At 45.8% G+C, this 17,179-nt stretch overlaps 2 protein-coding genes across 6 annotated transcripts; one reads left to right on the forward strand and one right to left on the reverse strand.

The window, feature by feature from the left end:
* Nucleotides 1-7,567: 7,567 nt before the first annotated feature.
* LOC109733167 (pentatricopeptide repeat-containing protein At5g08305) lies at nt 7,568-9,360 on the forward strand. Its single transcript, XM_020292359.4, has one exon. It carries the CDS (start codon nt 7,638-7,640, stop codon nt 9,099-9,101), a length of 1,464 nt encoding a protein of 487 aa, XP_020147948.1. The 5' UTR covers nt 7,568-7,637; the 3' UTR covers nt 9,102-9,360.
* A 772-nt stretch (nt 9,361-10,132) lies between these two features.
* On the reverse strand, nt 10,133-13,613 carry LOC109733165 (serine/threonine-protein kinase PCRK1). 5 transcript variants are annotated; one of them, XM_040401504.3, is made up of 5 exons: nt 13,342-13,613; nt 12,413-12,835; nt 11,981-12,241; nt 11,712-11,831; nt 10,133-11,101 (listed from the first exon to the last, which is right to left on the reverse strand). In XM_040401504.3, the coding sequence occupies exons 2-5, from the start codon at nt 12,809-12,811 to the stop codon at nt 10,577-10,579; spliced, it is 1,305 nt and encodes a 434-aa protein (XP_040257438.1). In that variant the 5' UTR covers nt 12,812-12,835; nt 13,342-13,613; the 3' UTR covers nt 10,133-10,576. The 5 variants fall into 5 exon arrangements, with proteins under 5 accessions (XP_040257438.1, XP_020147943.1, XP_020147941.1 ...); XM_020292354.4 differs by having other exon boundaries at nt 12,413-12,840; nt 13,342-13,556; XM_020292352.3 differs by having other exon boundaries at nt 12,413-12,840; nt 13,113-13,418.
* Nucleotides 13,614-17,179: the final 3,566 nt, after the last annotated feature.

Below are 17,179 nucleotides of genomic sequence, written 5' to 3' on the forward strand. Positions count from 1 at the left end.
GGTTCGGGAGACATGCAGACATGACCGAGACGCCTCTCCGGTCAATAACCAACAGCGGGATCTGGATACCCATGTTGGCTCCCACATGTTCCACGATGATCTCATCGGATGAACCACGGTGTCAAGGATTCAATCAATCCCGTATACAATTCCCTTTGTCAATCGGTATGTTACTTGCCCGAGATTCGATCGTCGGTATCCCAATACCTTGTTCAATCTCGTTACCGGCAAGTCTCTTTACTCGTACCGCAATGCATGATCCCGTGACTAACACCTTAGTCACATTGAGCTCATTATGATGATGCATTACCGAGTGGGCCCAGAGATACCTCTCCGTCACACGGAGTGACAAATCCCAGTCTCGATCCGTGCCAACCCAACAGACACTTTCGAAGATACCCGTAGTGCACCTTTATAGTCACCCAGTTACGTTGTGATGTTTGGCACACCCAAAGCACTCCTACGGTATCCGGGAGTTGCACGATCTCATGGTCTAAGGAAAAGATACTTGACATTGGAAAAGCTCTAGCAAACGAAACTACACGATCTTTTATGCTATGCTTAGGATTGGGTCTTTGTCCATCACATCATTCTCCTAATGATGTGATCCCGTTATCAACGACATCCAATGTCCATAGTCAGGAAACCATGACTATCTGATGATCAACGAGCTAGTCAACTAGAGGCTTACTAGGGACACGTTGTGGTCTATGTATTCACACATGTATTACGATTTCCGGACAATACAATTATAGCATGAACAATAGACAATTATCATGAACCAAGAAATATAATAATAACCATTTATTATTGCCTCTAGGGCATATTTCCAACACCTAGTAGTTCATAGGAACATTATTCTCGAATTTTGTTTCTTGTTTCTACTAATCATGACAGGTTCCGGAGATAGAAGTTCTTGGACGACGGACACATCTTCACCATCACGAGAGTTGGGACAACACACACAAGCACATGGTCAGGTTATCTCTTTACCGTCATTTGAGGGTAGATTTAATCCTGCTATATAGCTTGGGATCTTGAAGTAAAACAAGTTTTTAGACACCATGACTTTTCTGAACTTGAGCGAGTACGAGCTGCCACTAGAGCACTTACTGGTTTTGCTTCTGTTTGGTGGAGTGTGCATTGTAAGAAAAACATTGATAACCAACCCACAACTTGGAAAGATTTGAAAGATGTAATGAGACAACAATTTTTCCCTCCTTACTATCGTCGTGAATTGCTTCGCAAATTTGAACAACTTAAACAAGGCAACAACACTGTTCATGCTTACTACCAAGAGTTTAAATCTTATATGCATCATTGTAACATTGAAGAATCTGAGGATGATACAATGAATATATTTTTTGGTGGTTTGAACCATGATATTCAGGCAAGATTTCAGTATATTCCTCGTTGCATTACTGGTATGTATGTTCGTGCTTGTACCTTTGAGAGACAGTTACAGGAGGATGCATTGGGTGACTACAACAACTAATATTCCAATTCATGCTCACTACCATCGGTTGATTCCTCCACCGTTGCACCTACTAGAGCAGCCACACCTCAGATTATGAGTGCGACATCATTTCAAGTGTATGGTACATTGTCATTGTCCATACCTACATCAGCTACGTCTTTGCGACAAGGTAACAGTAAAGGTATTGATGATATAACTTCACATGAGAATGATGCATGCCTAATTAACTTAAATACATCATGTGTTGAGTTACCTGTTGATTTGAGCACGCCACCTATTTTAGAGAATCATGTTACTGTCATGAATGCATCATGTGATCAAACAACTAAAATACCAATGATTTTGAGTGCGCCCATTGAATTAACTGTTGATGTCAAAGAACCATGTGAATCAGGAAATAAATCTGATTTGGATCAAATACATTTTAAAATAATTGTGCCAATGTTTAATCATTTTGATATGACCTCTATCTTGGTGATCATTCTGTGTCAAATGACTTATTGCATGTTTTCTTATTTAAGCATGTTGTAGCATGTAAATTTGATGCACGTAAGGTTTATTCACCAATGTTGGGATGGTTTAATGATGAATATTGTCAATCTTTTGATATGAATAAGAGCTTCACTTATATGTGCAACCTGAGTTGCAATATTTTCATGCCTTCTACTTATGATAATATTTTGGCTTTATATTTTATGATTTATGAAAGTTACTCATGTATACATGTGTCATATCTGCAAAAACCAAGGGAAGTAAAAATGAATGACATATACATATACAACATGTACACCTTGTCTCTTTTGTTAGCCACATTTCAGATTAAGCAACGCCGAGGACGACTTTGTTTTCAAGAAGGCGAGGATGATGAGGACATGACTACCTTGGATACGACCAAAAATATTGCATGCATGCATATTTTTCAGGTGATTTCTAGTGCAAACTATTCAATAATTTATTTATGTTATCCAGAACAAAAATACTTCACACACTTTTGTGTTCTGTCTAATTGCAGGTGTATGGGACATTTGTACAATCCACATATCAAGATAAGGGAAAAGGAGAAGTTTAGGTTCTGTTCAAAAAGTCCTCTCACGTCACTTTTGGGCCAAGAGAAGATAGAGTCCAAGTCTCTCACGTTCTGGATTCAGATTCGGACTGCACATACATACCTGACTCAAAACGCCAACAACTTTTACATACGGACTCCGAATTGGGTGATTCGTTTTTTGTTGGAAAGTAGATTTAGTGCTCTTTCCAACCCAATTGGATTCACCTTCAAATTCGTCCGGAGCATTGAGATATCGACGAAACAATCTGATGCTGCAGCAGAATCCGAGTCAAACAACAAGTCCAAAGGTGTTGCATCACCTCCACTTGGGCCCATGAGCCTTGTACGACCTAGGGTTAGTTTTAGGCTGCCTTGGGACGCCCTCCCACCTCCTTGGCCGCCACCCCTTGCTCCTATATAAGTAGATCCATCTAGTAGCTTTTTGCTTGGGATTTGTTTAGTTAAAAGTTAGCCATTGCAACTTCGTGTACTTCGTTTGTGTCCAACGACCAGACCAAGACCGCTTTCGGATCCCCACCTTTATCAATACTTCATACATATTCGCAATATTCAGATTGCTTTATCATATTCTTGCTTGTTCTTCGATTGCTTGCAGGAATAGACCTTCGTGATCAGGTTGATCGTGCTCCGGCATGGTCAATAACCTCTCGGAGTTGGTTTAGAGATTGCTAAGGCGCAACGTCGTGCACGTTTGTAGTCGGATCGTCATCTCCACCAAATCGATAGTTATCATCTCATCGAAAGATCGGGACACCCTCGCCTCTATCAGAGCGGGCGATCTTTGCCGGCGCGAAGGGCGGTGAGGTTATCGCGCTCTCCTCCGATGACGAGGTCGAAGGCGGCGGCGATGGCGGCGCGGTGGGCGTCGAGGTGGGCCCTGAGGACGAGGAGATCGACGTCGACGAGTGGAGGAGTGCCTTCCCCAACGACCCCGACGACGATACTGGCCCGGACCCCGCTCGCGGCACATCGTACATGACGAGGAAGGATTGGCTCGACCTCTATTTTGACTGAAAGTAGTTTAGCTTAGTTTAAATTTATGTTTTATGTTCGGTTATGCAAAATTATTTATGTTTATGTTTGAATGCATGCTACTTTCAGTTGAACCTGCTTTGAACTTGATCAAATTGAAGTTTACAACCTTAAGTTTAGGGGATCGACTAGAAAAGGCCAAAAATTGCTGGAGTATATATATATCCACTAAGGGTTTTAGTCCTTTAACTTTTTAAGGATCGCCTAGAGATGTCCTTATGACTTGTTTATTTCAGTTCTTCACAATGTCATGCTTTATATGTGCAACTATTTGCTATGCAGTTCAATTTCATCAATAACAGTTTCAACAATACCACTATGAATTACGATATTTAGTTGTTGTTAAGGATATTGCAGTTAACATGCCTTTTTGTTTTTCAATTGTTGTTTAGCAACATGCATTGTACTGAATGACTAAATATGCAATCCCAGGCTACATAGCAACAAGGAAGAGTGTTAACTTAATGTTTTGATGATGTCTAGATATACATGTAACAAAATTTTATATAATGGGATGGATGGAGTGTTGTACTACATCATTTTTCAATTGTTGTTTAGCTTCTAATATTAACCTGGTGCTTTTGGTACAATATATCATTGCAAAAGATCCACACTTCAACTCTTTCTGCGTATGGGGCAATGAGATATTCATGAACCAGCATCAAGTGAGGAAACTGATAAAGATTGTTACTAAAATGGGTCAAAAGGTGTCAATCGAACTATTTGTTTACACTTTATGCAAGACAACAGTGAACTGCAGGATGGTAAGTAAGAACCCTGTAGCCTTCTTTTTACTGCCCGTAATGAGTTGTGTTAGATGACAATATCTGAATCTTTTTTCTTTTGCAGTGGATCCTGAAGCAGTTTACTCAAGATTACCTCTCAATTTACATGATTGGCGGCCGGCCATCACAAGGGGTTGGACTAGAGTCCTGCATGCCTTCTGCATCCAGGAGAGCATAATAGGGCCATTCCGCTTCACCTTGTTCAACAACTGGAATGTCTGTCGCCTCTTTCTTTACCATCTGTAATAGTACAAGTATAGAACCATGGTACATCATTCTTTATTTGGTGCGTCTGTAATTCTTAAACATATGTACCTGTGAATCGAATAATGCATTGGTTGTTTGAACCTGATGGATATGAATAAAGCTATAGCCTACTTTCAAGTTTAAATTAGGTACAATTTTAAATAGCAGCAATTAAATTAGGGCGAAATTACGTTGCGCAGGTCATTACGGCACACACGGTTGGTAATACACAAACGTTTGCGATATACACCATAATCCGAGATGGTTCACAGAGAGGAAACGTGTGCAAGCATGCACACAGTTGCCGTTCGCAAAGCGTGTGTGATGTCAGACACTATCACATACGATGCGGGAAAACTAAACGTGTGTGATTGTCTACCTATCGTACACGGTTTATAATCATGAACTGTTTGTGATGTGCCAGGCACCGTAAATCTCCCGTGCCTGGAATCTGCCTAGAATCTGCCTGGAAAGCTCCCGTGCCTAGAATCTGCCTGGTTTTAGGCAGAACCACAAAACTCCGACTGCGATGGCAATGCGAGCACAAACGAGTAGCAAGGATGAAGCGTTTGGGTTATTCGAGATATCAGAAACGGTTATATAGGGACAACTGTATGCATCAAGGCTCCCTATCCCCGACGATTTCTGGGTCGTGTGGGAAGGACCCCTCTATCGCCCACTCTCACTTGGCGACGGTTCCAAATGTCGTCCTGGAAAGGGGTTTTAAACCGTTTGTTTAGGACTGACGTGCACCAGTGATCCTTTTTGAAGGAAACTTTTTTTAGAGTATTGTGTTTTGTTCCTAAAACACGCGCCCACAAATTTTGATATTCTTCCAAGGCGATCTTCATGGTCGCATTGGTGTCAAACCAGCCCGACAGCGTTGCACCACGGCTGCCGAGTTCAACCTCATCGGATCAACACTTCGTCGAGCCGAGTTCAACCTCATTGGATCATCACTTTGGCGAGCCAAACAAGAGTTTGGCACCGCGTGGGCCAAATAATCACCAAGAGAACATCGTCGCCCCACGAATTACATGGGGTGGGCACACTGTCATCGCTGCACGGTTACTTCATCAAGCTGGCATCGACCGCATCATAAATTTTGACCTATGTCAGCATCGTTGTGCCGCCTCTTCTTCAAGCCAACATCCAACACGCCGACCTGCTTCGACTTGTTGGCTGACATGGGCTTCGCCATCTCTTAATCAACCTACTCCGGGGACTTCGGCGTCACATGCCGACCAACTTCATCATCATTAGCTGGACCGGGGGCTTCGCTTTGCCGCATCGACTGTGCTGCATCACCACTTCGTCAAGTTGAGCTCCTTGCTCGGTCACCTCGGGCTTAATTCATCCTGCTCATTTATGTTGATAGTGATTATTGCTCCTTTAGGATGTTTAGTAACTTTGTTCTAGCCTTCCAGGGTCGTGGTATATCATTCTTCCAATAACATGAACCATCCTTGGCTCATTGAACCAAAAGATCACAACAGGAGTGCTCTTGATGAGTTCTCCATTCTATATTTGTGAGTGTCAATCCGACCTTTCTGCATAGATTATTCGAAAGAAATGTGTTGATCTTTGTTTGACATGTTAATCTATGCATCCACAACTTAGAAAAACCATGTGTTCCTTTGATGTCCCTCTTTAGTTGTATTCCGACCATCGTCTATCAATTGATAGTCAGGAGTAGTTGTGCATTCGTGTTCATCGGTGCCTATTATTCCGGTGGTCCGTCAAGCAGTTCTATTTCAGAACGACTACGAGAAACAAACTCCAGTACCTCATCCATATCTAGGATTGGGTTAACGTAGTTGTATTCCGCAGATCAAGATGTCAATCTAGCTTTTGTTCTATTCTACCTTGGAGTATTACCTTCTTTATGTCAAGAATATAATGGGAATTGCACACTATCTTATGAATTCTTGATACAGTGATACGTCTCGCCATCATCATTCATTCCTCGGTCTCCGTGTTGGTTGTAACCGGAATGCCGACAAATGAACCGTGATGTGTGAAATCAATACTCTTAGCAACCCCGTTGCTTGGTAGTTAATGGACAATAATTTTATTCTTAGCGTGTCGATTATAGATTACCACACGAAGATTGATTGTGCTACCTAGTCCATGTTTATGGTGCACTCTTTGATCACTGAGTTAGGATTGTGTCAATCCCTCACTCCTTTGATCATATCATCTTGGTCCTGGAAAGAAAGATTGTTACCAAGCCTAGTAACATATCGATGGTTCGTGATTTTTCGAATATCTTCTCGAAAGTATTACTAGGTTGTCCCCTGACCGTTATGTTGAGTTCGTGATCAAGTTGGTTTTCCTCTAAACCACCCTTTCTCCGAGAATCTGTGTTGGATACCCCTGAGCTAGTTGGTTATGCTTAAACAATAACTTGGAGAGTTGAAAGAAAAAAGATTTGCCTAATGTAGTTCATTCAAAGGGATATCTTTTGTGTGTGCGTGTGTTGAAGAAAGATGATATCTTCATCAATTGACCTTCGTGATCAATTGTTGGATCTATTGTACGGCGGGGCGGAGATCATGCGCCGCATCTGTTGCATGGCTGAATGATGGTGGCTCTAGATGAGAGTCGGTAGGGAGAAAGTGAAGAGTGGCTGCTGAGAGAGAAGAGCGGCGAGATAGATTTTCTAGAGACAAACATCTGAGGAGATAAGGTTCAACAACGATGTGTGAATCACATGGACACGCGTCGAGCAGCCGAGGCGGTCGACCCACTGGCTGTAATCAGCCGACTGATAGGAAAGCTTTTCCCTTATCATAGGGGAAAGGTTGGACGAATGGATGATGGGAAAGAAATGAAACATGAAATTGTGATAGGGATAGAGATGTTTTTATACTTCATTCGCAAGAAATAATAAAAATGATAACATTTTATACTTGCTGAAAAGCCGATCTCGCATGTGAGGAAATGGAGTGACCAAACGTTGTTGTTGCAAAATAATGCCGGCTCAATCAATTCCCGCCCTTGCTCTCCTCCTTCCGGTTCGAGACGAATGCGGCCTCCGCTCCTCCCGCCGCACCTCCTCCGCCGCCTTGACGGCAGCACCCTCTCCACGCCGCTGCTCGACCCCCTCATCCGCACCACCTCTTCCTCTTCCTCCACCCCGCACCACTCCTTCTCCCTCTACCTCCTCCTCCTCCGCTCCGCGCTGCGGCCCTCCCACCTCACCTTCCCCTTCCTTGGCCGCGCCGCCGCTCGCCTCGCCTCCCCGCGCCTCGCCCTCTCGCTCCACGCGCACCCGCTCCGGCTCGGGCTCCTCCCCTGGGACATCTATGTCGCGAACTCTCTCGTCCACATGTACGCGGCCTGCGCCCTCCCGGACCTCGCCCGCCGCCTGTTCGACGAAATACCGCGGCCGAACCTTGTCTCCTGGAATGCACTTCTCGATGGCTACGCCAAGTGCCACGACCTCCTCTCCGCCCGCTGTGTGTTCGACCGGATGCCCCAGCGGGACGTGGTCTCCTGGAGCGCCATGATTGACGGGTGCGTCAAGTGCGGGGAGCATCGTGAGGCGCTGGCGTTGTTCGAGATGATGGAGACCACGGGGGCTGGCAATGGTGTTAGAGCGAATGATATCACAATGGTCAGTGTGCTAGGCGCGTGTGCTCATCTGGGGGACCTTGGGCGGGGAAGGCAGATGCATCGTTACCTTCAGGAGCGTGGCTTCCTGCTGAACCTCAGGCTCGCCACCTCTCTTGTGGACATGTATGCCAAGTGCGGGGCAATCAGCGAGGCGCTTGAGGTGTTTCGGGCCGTGCCAGTGACCAGCACCGATGTTCTGATATGGAACGCTGTGATTGGTGGACTTGCAGTGCATGGGTTGACCATGGAGTCGGTGCAGATTTTCCAGGAGATGCAACATTCTGGTGTTGTGCCAGATGAGATCACATACCTTGGTTTGTTAAGTGCTTGCGTACATGGTGGTCTAGTGGGTGAGGCCTGGAGGTTATTTCGCTCACTTGAAGCTCAAGGGCTCAGACCACATGTCGAGCACTATGCTTGTCTTGTAGATGTGCTTGGTCGAGCGGGCCGCTTGGAGGAAGCATATGGTGTTGTTAAGAGTATGCCAATGGAACCCAATGTGTCTGTACTTGGTGCTCTCTTGAATGCATGCCATCTGCATGGATGGGTAGAGTTAGGGGAGGTAGTCGGCAGGCAGCTTGTCCAATTGCAGCCAGATCATGATGGCAGGTACATTGGGTTGTCCAATATCTATGCTATTGCTAGGCGGTGGCAAGAGGCAAAGAAAGCAAGAAAGGTGATGGAGGAGAGAGGAGTGAAAAAGATCCCTGGGTTTAGCGAGATTGATGTTGGTGGAAGGCTCCACAGGTTTATTGCCCATGACAAGGCTCATTCTGGCTCAAGAGAGATATATGCGTTGCTTAATCTTATAACGGTGGAGATGAAAATGAAGGATGATGTTGTCATTCCAGAATACTTCTGTACATACAGATAGGACAATGGGTGCCTAATGGATCTCTCAAAAGTAAGTTCTCCTTCAGGATTCTGATCATGCATCCTGTCTGAATCAGGGGAAATTCATTGTAGCTCTTGGTTCTGGTTACTTATGCAGACTTGGTTTTTGTTGAAAATTTGACTGCCAAACATAACCTAGTTGTGAGGAGATCCATCAAGAGCCAGATATTTGAAGAGGAGATGAAATACATTTGTGCGCTGCTACAGGAAGCAGAGCTATAGAAGAAGTATGACGTGTGCATATGGTCTTGAGATTCTTTGAGCTGCCAGCAGAAAAGTGCATTCTGTTGCTGGACGGCAATCAGAGAGTAAACATCTTCAGTAACTGTTTCACCTATGGCTTCTGCTTGTATGGATGATTGATCATCAGATAGATAAGGGCAAGAACATTCCAAAGACTGCTGACTATTTATGCCAGATGGTGCTGAACCATGTCGTAGAGATTTCATCAATATACATTACAAGTATGCTTCACAAATTGATACACTGGCCATAGTTTTTCTCAAGAATCTGCAGTTGTAAAAATGTACCAATTGCTAGGATCATGTGCCAGAACTGCGTATGTAGCCTGTGCTGAGCTTTGCCCGTTAACCAGATCTCTGGTTGTGTATAGCGCTCAAAGGTGAAACCACACTGTACTTATTCCTATTTTATTTTTTAATCTTAGTTCCCAAAATTAGTGTTGCTTAGTTATATATTTTTATCATGCCAAACATCCGGAGCACGCTATATTTCATATGCGATTTGTGCTATGAATAGTGAAATTATTTTCCTGAAAGTCATATGGTACTTTACTAAAGAAACAATGTTTTGTTTAATATAGAGTACACAAAGAGCAGTTAGCAAAATAACATGACCTGTGAATCCGCCTTTTCCCCCCACATTTTCTCCTTTTTTCTTGTTTTATAATAACCTCATCTTGTCATTATCAATTTAATTATGTAAAAGTTATAACACATTGATTCTATTTTTTATGGATATACACAGGCAAATTCTACCTCCCAATTGATCTAGTACTGAAAAGGGAACTTTACATATCAGCTGTGTCAGTGCAGAAAAATAATTAAGTTCATCAGAGAGATGCATACAGGGTGCAAATCTTGCAAACACAGGAACCAATAAGCTACATGCACCTCCTTAAAATTCTTATTTGGCACTAGAAACAACTCAAAATTCAGTCAGCAAAAATGCGAATTCCATGTTAAACTGTACACCAATATTTCTACTTCAAAAAGGACTGCTTCAGTTTTCATTTTCCAGCTCTTGTGAAAACATGTAATGCTGAACTATTTAGTGATGATAGCATTAGGTTTGCCAAGTCGCCTGTTTTTAGCTATCATGTTCTCTGAATTGTATGGTAAACAGCAACTCAAGTGGCATTTCAGCTGTTGCTGTTTTTGCTAATATCTCTGGATGTTAAAGTCATAACGAGGAACATCTCATCCATATTTTGAGTCATTGTGTTCTCACAAGCTTGGGTGTCCACTTGTGCCATGTAAACCATCTACCATCTCCAGCTTTAATATCTGCGATCCTCCTCTTCAGATCAAGGCCTTTCCTTTTTTTCTCATCACTAACCAGTTCTTTTGAATGGCTTATCAGGGGATGCTCTGGTGTTCCAAGGTCACTGCTATCGACAATCTTCTGCACCATCTCCAGCACCTCACTCATCTTAGGTCTATACCTTGCATGGCGCACCAGGCACTTGTTTGCCAGCGAGGCAATCCTGGCTGCCGACTTCAGGCTGTAGTTCCCTTCAAGCCTTGGGTCCATTATGGTCTCCAACTTCTTGGTGTCGGAGGAGTAGGGCTTCACCCATTCCACAAGGTTCTGCTCACCCCTCGGCCTGTTCCGGTCCAGAGGCCGCCGGCCTGTGAGGAGCTCGTAGAGAACCACTCCATAGCTCCATATGTCATTCTTACTGCTGAGGCGTCCTGTATGGATATACTCAGGAGCTGCATACCCTATAGTACCCACCACCTGTTTGGTATGTCAAATGAAAAGAGAAATTTTACTTTACCTTTTATATGTAACAAATGTCAGGTATCTAGAGTTAAGCTGCAAACTGAGGCTACTTTTACTTGGAAATTTGTCATCACATGTGATCAAATTCTACAATTGGAAAGCAGCCAGAAAAGTTACTAGCTGATTTTTACCAACCAGCAGGGTTAGCTGGCTTTCCTAACCGGTCGTCCTGCACTAGCATGTTGACTAACCCGGAAGTGCCTAACTGCCTACCTTTGTTCTGCTTGTTCATCTAGGATGATGGTATTGGCAATTTCTTATTTCACAAGCCAATAATCTTTTAAAAGTACTTGCTAACTGCTAAGCATCCATTCATGTCGAGGAGTTTCTTTTAACCATTCCTGGTTTTCGGTTTGTCTGACAAGTACGAAAGGCCACAATATGAACTATTCTTGCTACTGACTACCAAGTACCTACTGAACCGATCATACTTAGGTGAACTCGCAAAGCTGTCTTTGAAAGTCCCAGTATGCTGTTCAATATGTCAGCATTGCGCCATGGAATTCAGAATAGTGCCATCGGGTGCTGGACAAAGAAGATGGGCTTTCGGCTGCTCGTTACATACCGCTGTTGAAACATGGCTTCCCTCTTGCGGCCCCAGTCTAGCCAAGCCGAAGTCCGACAGTTTTGCATTCCAGTTCTCGTCGAGCAGGATGTTTGAAGGCTTCAGATCACGGAATATTATCTGGAAGAACATATTCATAGATGCAGATGATATCAGGACTGGGTAAAAGGCAAGAGACTCTAAAATAGGTCATGCTCCTATGATGTTACAGTATCTTTCAGCAATCATAGCATTTGAATGAGTTACTGCATGCCTGTGATGAGGCTTACCTTGAATTCAGAATCTTCGTGCAGGTACTTGAGACCACGAGCAGTGTCGAGTGCTACTCTCAGCCTCATTGCCCATGAAGCAGGCTTTGGTGATCTTGTTGACAGGTGATCAGCTAGGCTTCCGTGAGGCATGAACTCGTAGACGAGCAGCAACTGAATCCCCCTCTCGTCGTCCTCTGCGCAGTAGCCGATGAGCTTCACCAGGTTGGGATGATCCACCACCCCAAGAAAGTTCACCTCGGTCACCCATTCCTTATGTCCCTGGATGACGAATCAAAGTATTGGTGTTATCACCTGCATCAAGCCATCCAGATTACGGATGGTTGTTCGGGTCAATGATCGGATGACCGCCATGGATGAGCTCTGACACAATGTTTATGTTGAGTTGGCTGGAGCTGGAGGCAATGCATGAGGAAAAGAAGAGAATGGCACCTGGAGGCCTTTGCGTCCGAGCTGCTTGATAGCAACATCAAGGCTTCGGCGCGGCTCGAGGGTGCTCCGGATGGTGCCGCGGTAGACGCAGCCAAAACCGCCCTCGCCGATCATGAGTGCACGGCTGAAGCTCCGGGTGGCGCTCTTGAGCTCCTGGAAGGTGAAGATGCGGAGGTCATTGTTGGGCCGCTGCGGCAGCGACAACTGCCGGTACCGGCCGAAGGACTCGACGCTGATCTCCGACGAGACGGTGAGCGAGCAGCACTCTGAGCCCGAGCGCCGCGCGTCATGGTCCGTGGAGATGCTGCTGTTGGAACGCGCCGACTGAGACCGTGCAGGCACCTGCAGTTCCTCCTTGTCCCGCTCCTTCTCCCAGCTCGCGAACCGGAAGCACTGCATCGCGCTTCTTCTGCTTTGACCCTCCTGCTCTGCAATAACATGACAGCATCAACGGCGCAGCCTTTCAGCTACTATAGTAATCAATTTCAGACGGCGGTAAAGGCAAGCTCTCGGATCTTGGAAGCACTGATTGTGAAGAAGACCAGGCGCAGAAAGCAGCGCCATTATTCTACAACCAGAAGGAGGGAGAGAGAGAAACCTTGAAGGCGTCAAAAGAAGAAAACTGAAGGGGTTTCAGAAGAGGCAAAAGAGATTGGCACTTTTCAAATAAAGATGAGATCCTACTGGATCAATCAATTACCAATGCAAAAGACGCACCAATCTAAACAAGGACGGTCGACGAAAGGAAGCCACCAGGACCAGAACATACACCCATGGAGACGATCAGGCAGACAGAAACCGCAAGATCTTTCAAGCCAACAACCGACCAACCAATTGCTCAACCTTCTTCAAAGTCCAAAACCAACCCAAGGGAAGTTGAAATGAAAGACACGAAGCTCTCTTCACGGGACGGGTCGTTTCCTGCTCACCTGGGCAAAGCCACCTAGCTGAGCCTCCCCCACATGGGGTTGGGAGGAAGAAGACGCGGCTGCTTCTGGTTCAGGGTACGGGATTTGGATTGGATTGCGTAGTTAGTAGGTCAATGGATGGCCGGCTCCTGCTTCGGACTGTCTCTTTCTGCTTGGTTGGTCGTTGCTTGCTTTGGGAGCTGGGACGAGGGGACGCGAGAGAAACGTGAGGGTTTGGATAGTGATGGGTGCAGGTGTTGAAATAAGCACGGCGAGGAGAGGGAAATGGCAACTCACAAATCGCAGGAACAATTACTTTCATCATGGTTGTGGAGTAGTAAAACTAAAAGAGTAATCAAAGTTCACAAGAAGAAAACTACTAAAAGAGTAATCACCAGTGGAGCGTATGGTTGCCGTACATGATGTACTCACTGTACAGATCTCTCAGAAAGCAACCTTTGTATATGTTTTCCGAAGTAACATAGCGATTTTCTCCATTTAGTCGTTTTCATCTTGATGGACGGTAGTCTGAAGGAACACATGGCTGGAAATCTTGCTCAACTTGTCAAAGTACTATGGAGAAAAAAATACAAACATTACGATCGAACGTTTTGAAAAGAAAAAAAAAACTAGAAATACACACACTTATTGGTGGCAAACACGAAAACTTTGAAAAGACCCGCACAATGGTCTGGTCTGACTTGGCTAACTACTGGAGGTTGCAACACGAGTCAGGACAACGATTATCACTGCTGGGTGGTGGCAACCAAGTCAAATATAGCTCTCTTTCACATCTGGTTTCAACGACTTTTGCGCATGTGTTTTCACTCTTCCGTTGACTTGCGGATTTCATTTTAGTAAAGTATACTTTTCATCCCTCAACTCTAGACGGACTCTATATTTGGTCCATCAACTTTAAAACTGGACAACTTGCACCCCCAACTCCTGAAACCAGACAAGTTTAGTCCCTTGTCTCGGTTGACCCGGTATCGCTACTGACTCAGCGCGGTTTTGACCAGTCTTCGTCCACGTGGCGGTATTTCTCTCTCCTACCTTTCTCCTCACATTGGATTACTCAGACATTTCATCAAACACCTAGCATGCGCTGCATGTGCAGTCTATGACCGGACCGTGGTGGCTGCTCCCGCCAGTGCTCCCGTGGCTTGTGCGCGTGCACTACGCCGTGGACGGCTGCTGGTTGATGCCCTGTGCACCGGCGTGCTGCTTCGTTTAGGACAAAAGGAAGCCGAAACTCGGGACGGTGCAAGTCAGCGTGAGCATCTCCGTCGCGCTCTCCCCCGTGGCTCGCAGATCGCCGTGCAGCTCGGCGTCATCTCAGCTGTCGCGGTCCTCGCCAACGGAGCGCTTGCCGCAGCAACCGAGCGACATGGCATTCACACGCACGCCGGCACGCCAGCATCTCCACCACCAGCCTCACCACGCCCATCACCATCACCTTCGAGAGGCTGTACAGGAGCGCCGCCACCCCACCCAGCAATGCCCGTGGTGCTGCCTCGTCCCGTTAGTTTTATCCCTAGTGTTTAGGACGTTGTACGAGAGCGTACATGGTGTACATGGGCGACGATGTCTCGTCCCTTTTTTTGGCTGTGTACATGGGCGACGCTGCCCCGCCCAGCATGGTCGTCGTGCTGAGCACCAGATGGAGATGCCCGACCCTCTCCTGAGCTTCTCCTCGTGGGCTTGCCTTCATTCTCCGTGGCCACCATGATGACGCCGCCTGCTTGCCTTCATCCTCGTCATGAAGCGGGAGTGGTCGTGGGCCGTGGTGTCCCGCGAGGTAGAGCGGAGTTGTGATGTCCGACAAGGTGCAACAAGCTCGCGGTGGCCGACGAGGTAGAGCAGAGGCATCGTGACTGGCTAGAGGGACTTGCGAGGGTTCGGCTGTGGACGGCACATGCCGTGCATGCAAGGTGTTGGATGAAATGCCTCAATAAGCCAGTGTGAGAAGGAAGAAGGTAGGAGAGAGAAATACTGCAATGTGGACCAAGACTGGTCAAAACCATGCTGAGTCAGTAGCGATACCGGGTCAACCGAGACAAGGGACTAAGTTTGGCCGGTTTCAAAAGATAAGGGTGCAAGTTGTCCGGTTTTAAAGTTAAGGGACTAAATCTAGACTTCGCTCAGAGTTGAGGAACAAAAAGTATACTTTTCTCAACAAAAAAAATCTGAAAGGGAGGCACCAGCTTTGCCTCGTCTTATTAAATAAGACGAATAATGCTTAGTTAATAGCGGAAAACTGGATAAAAATCAACACAAATGCCCATAGCAACCATCATGGAACATGACAATACACCATGCACATTGCACACTGCATTGAAGAGAACATCACCAAGGTTGCATGCCGACATCATCGTCATCACTCCTCATCGAGCAAGCGACTTTGACTTCACCACAAATGACCACCGGTGTAGCCCTCGCCGCAACAGCTGCATGAAGTCACTCCAAGATCTGCCAAACAGTCAGCCATATGTGTTGGCGACAGGGCAACTCTGATTATGAAGGAGTTATGAATAAGAAATATGCAAGGTTGGCACCGTGGAGAATCGTCGAGTCAAACCATCCCTCGCAAGTCATCATCACCACTCGGGCCGCCGCTGCAGCTCCAACTTCACATCAACGAACAAACCACGATGATCATGCGGACACATTGAAAAGCCAACCACTACTGCAGGATGCTGCTAACGCGACACTACGATCAGAGACCCTTTAACAAAACTGTGTGCGATGCATTAATCGCAAGCGGCGATGTAAAAAACCCGTCAAAAAGATGCAAAACGTTTGCGATGAAGGATACATCGAACACGGTTCAGATTTTAGTTGCGTGTGCGATGAGGGGCATACGGTTCAGTTCAATTAACTGTTTGCGATGTGGCAGAACAAAAGAAACGGGCAGCCAGGTGAAGGCGTGTGCGATATACGGCATACAGTTCACTCGGATGAACTGTTTGTGATTAAGCAACACAAAAGAAACGGTCAGCCAGATCAAGGTGTGTGCGATATACGGCATACGGTTCACTCGGATGAACTGTTTTCGATTAGGCAACGCAACAGAAATGGTTCAACCAGATCAAGGTGTGTGCAATGGAGGGCATACAGTTCATTCCGATAAACTGTTTGTGTTGAGCCAAGAGAACAGAAATGTTTCACATAAACAAGATGTGTGTAATACACGGCAAACATCCAATTACATAGGTGGCTAGTACACATATGACATTTTCACACACCAAAGTAAACTATTACATGCATAATTAACTAGGATAAACGATCATTTGATTATCATCTACTTCTTGTGCTAGCTCGATGTTCCTTCTATACTAAGTTTCCATTAATTGATGGCATTTTATGAACACGCCACCGTTTCCCGCCATTTCCTCACCTGTTTCCCGCCACCCAGCGATATTGCGCATAAACCTAAAAAAATGAGACCAACCCAAGGGCTAACCCTCGTTGGCATTTTTTATAGGAGAAACTCTGCGAGCACCGCGCGTCCGAGTTAGGACTCAAACTCGGGTGGGCTGTCAGCAACCCCAGCTGCCCAGCCAACGGGTCGACGCCCCGTCCTCATTGCGCATAAACCTAGGCGGCGCGCGACGCATGGAGGCAAAAAGCGCAGCCTGTAGTACATCCACCTTTTCCAAGCATGCCAACCCATCAAAACCCCGCATCTGCCATCAACCTCGTCGATGAGGAAAACGAGCAGGCGCCACGGCCTGTCGAGGCCGAGGCGCTCCCCGGCAACGCAATCGACGACGCCGTGATGCGTGATAACCCACAAGTATAGGGGATCGCAACAGTTTTCGAGGGTAGAGTATTCAACCCAAATTTATTGATTCGACAC

The sequence above is a fragment of the Aegilops tauschii genome, chromosome 1 (genome assembly GCF_002575655.3).
Source record: "Aegilops tauschii subsp. strangulata cultivar AL8/78 chromosome 1, Aet v6.0, whole genome shotgun sequence".
NCBI classification, from domain to species: Eukaryota; Viridiplantae; Streptophyta; class Magnoliopsida; order Poales; family Poaceae; genus Aegilops; species Aegilops tauschii.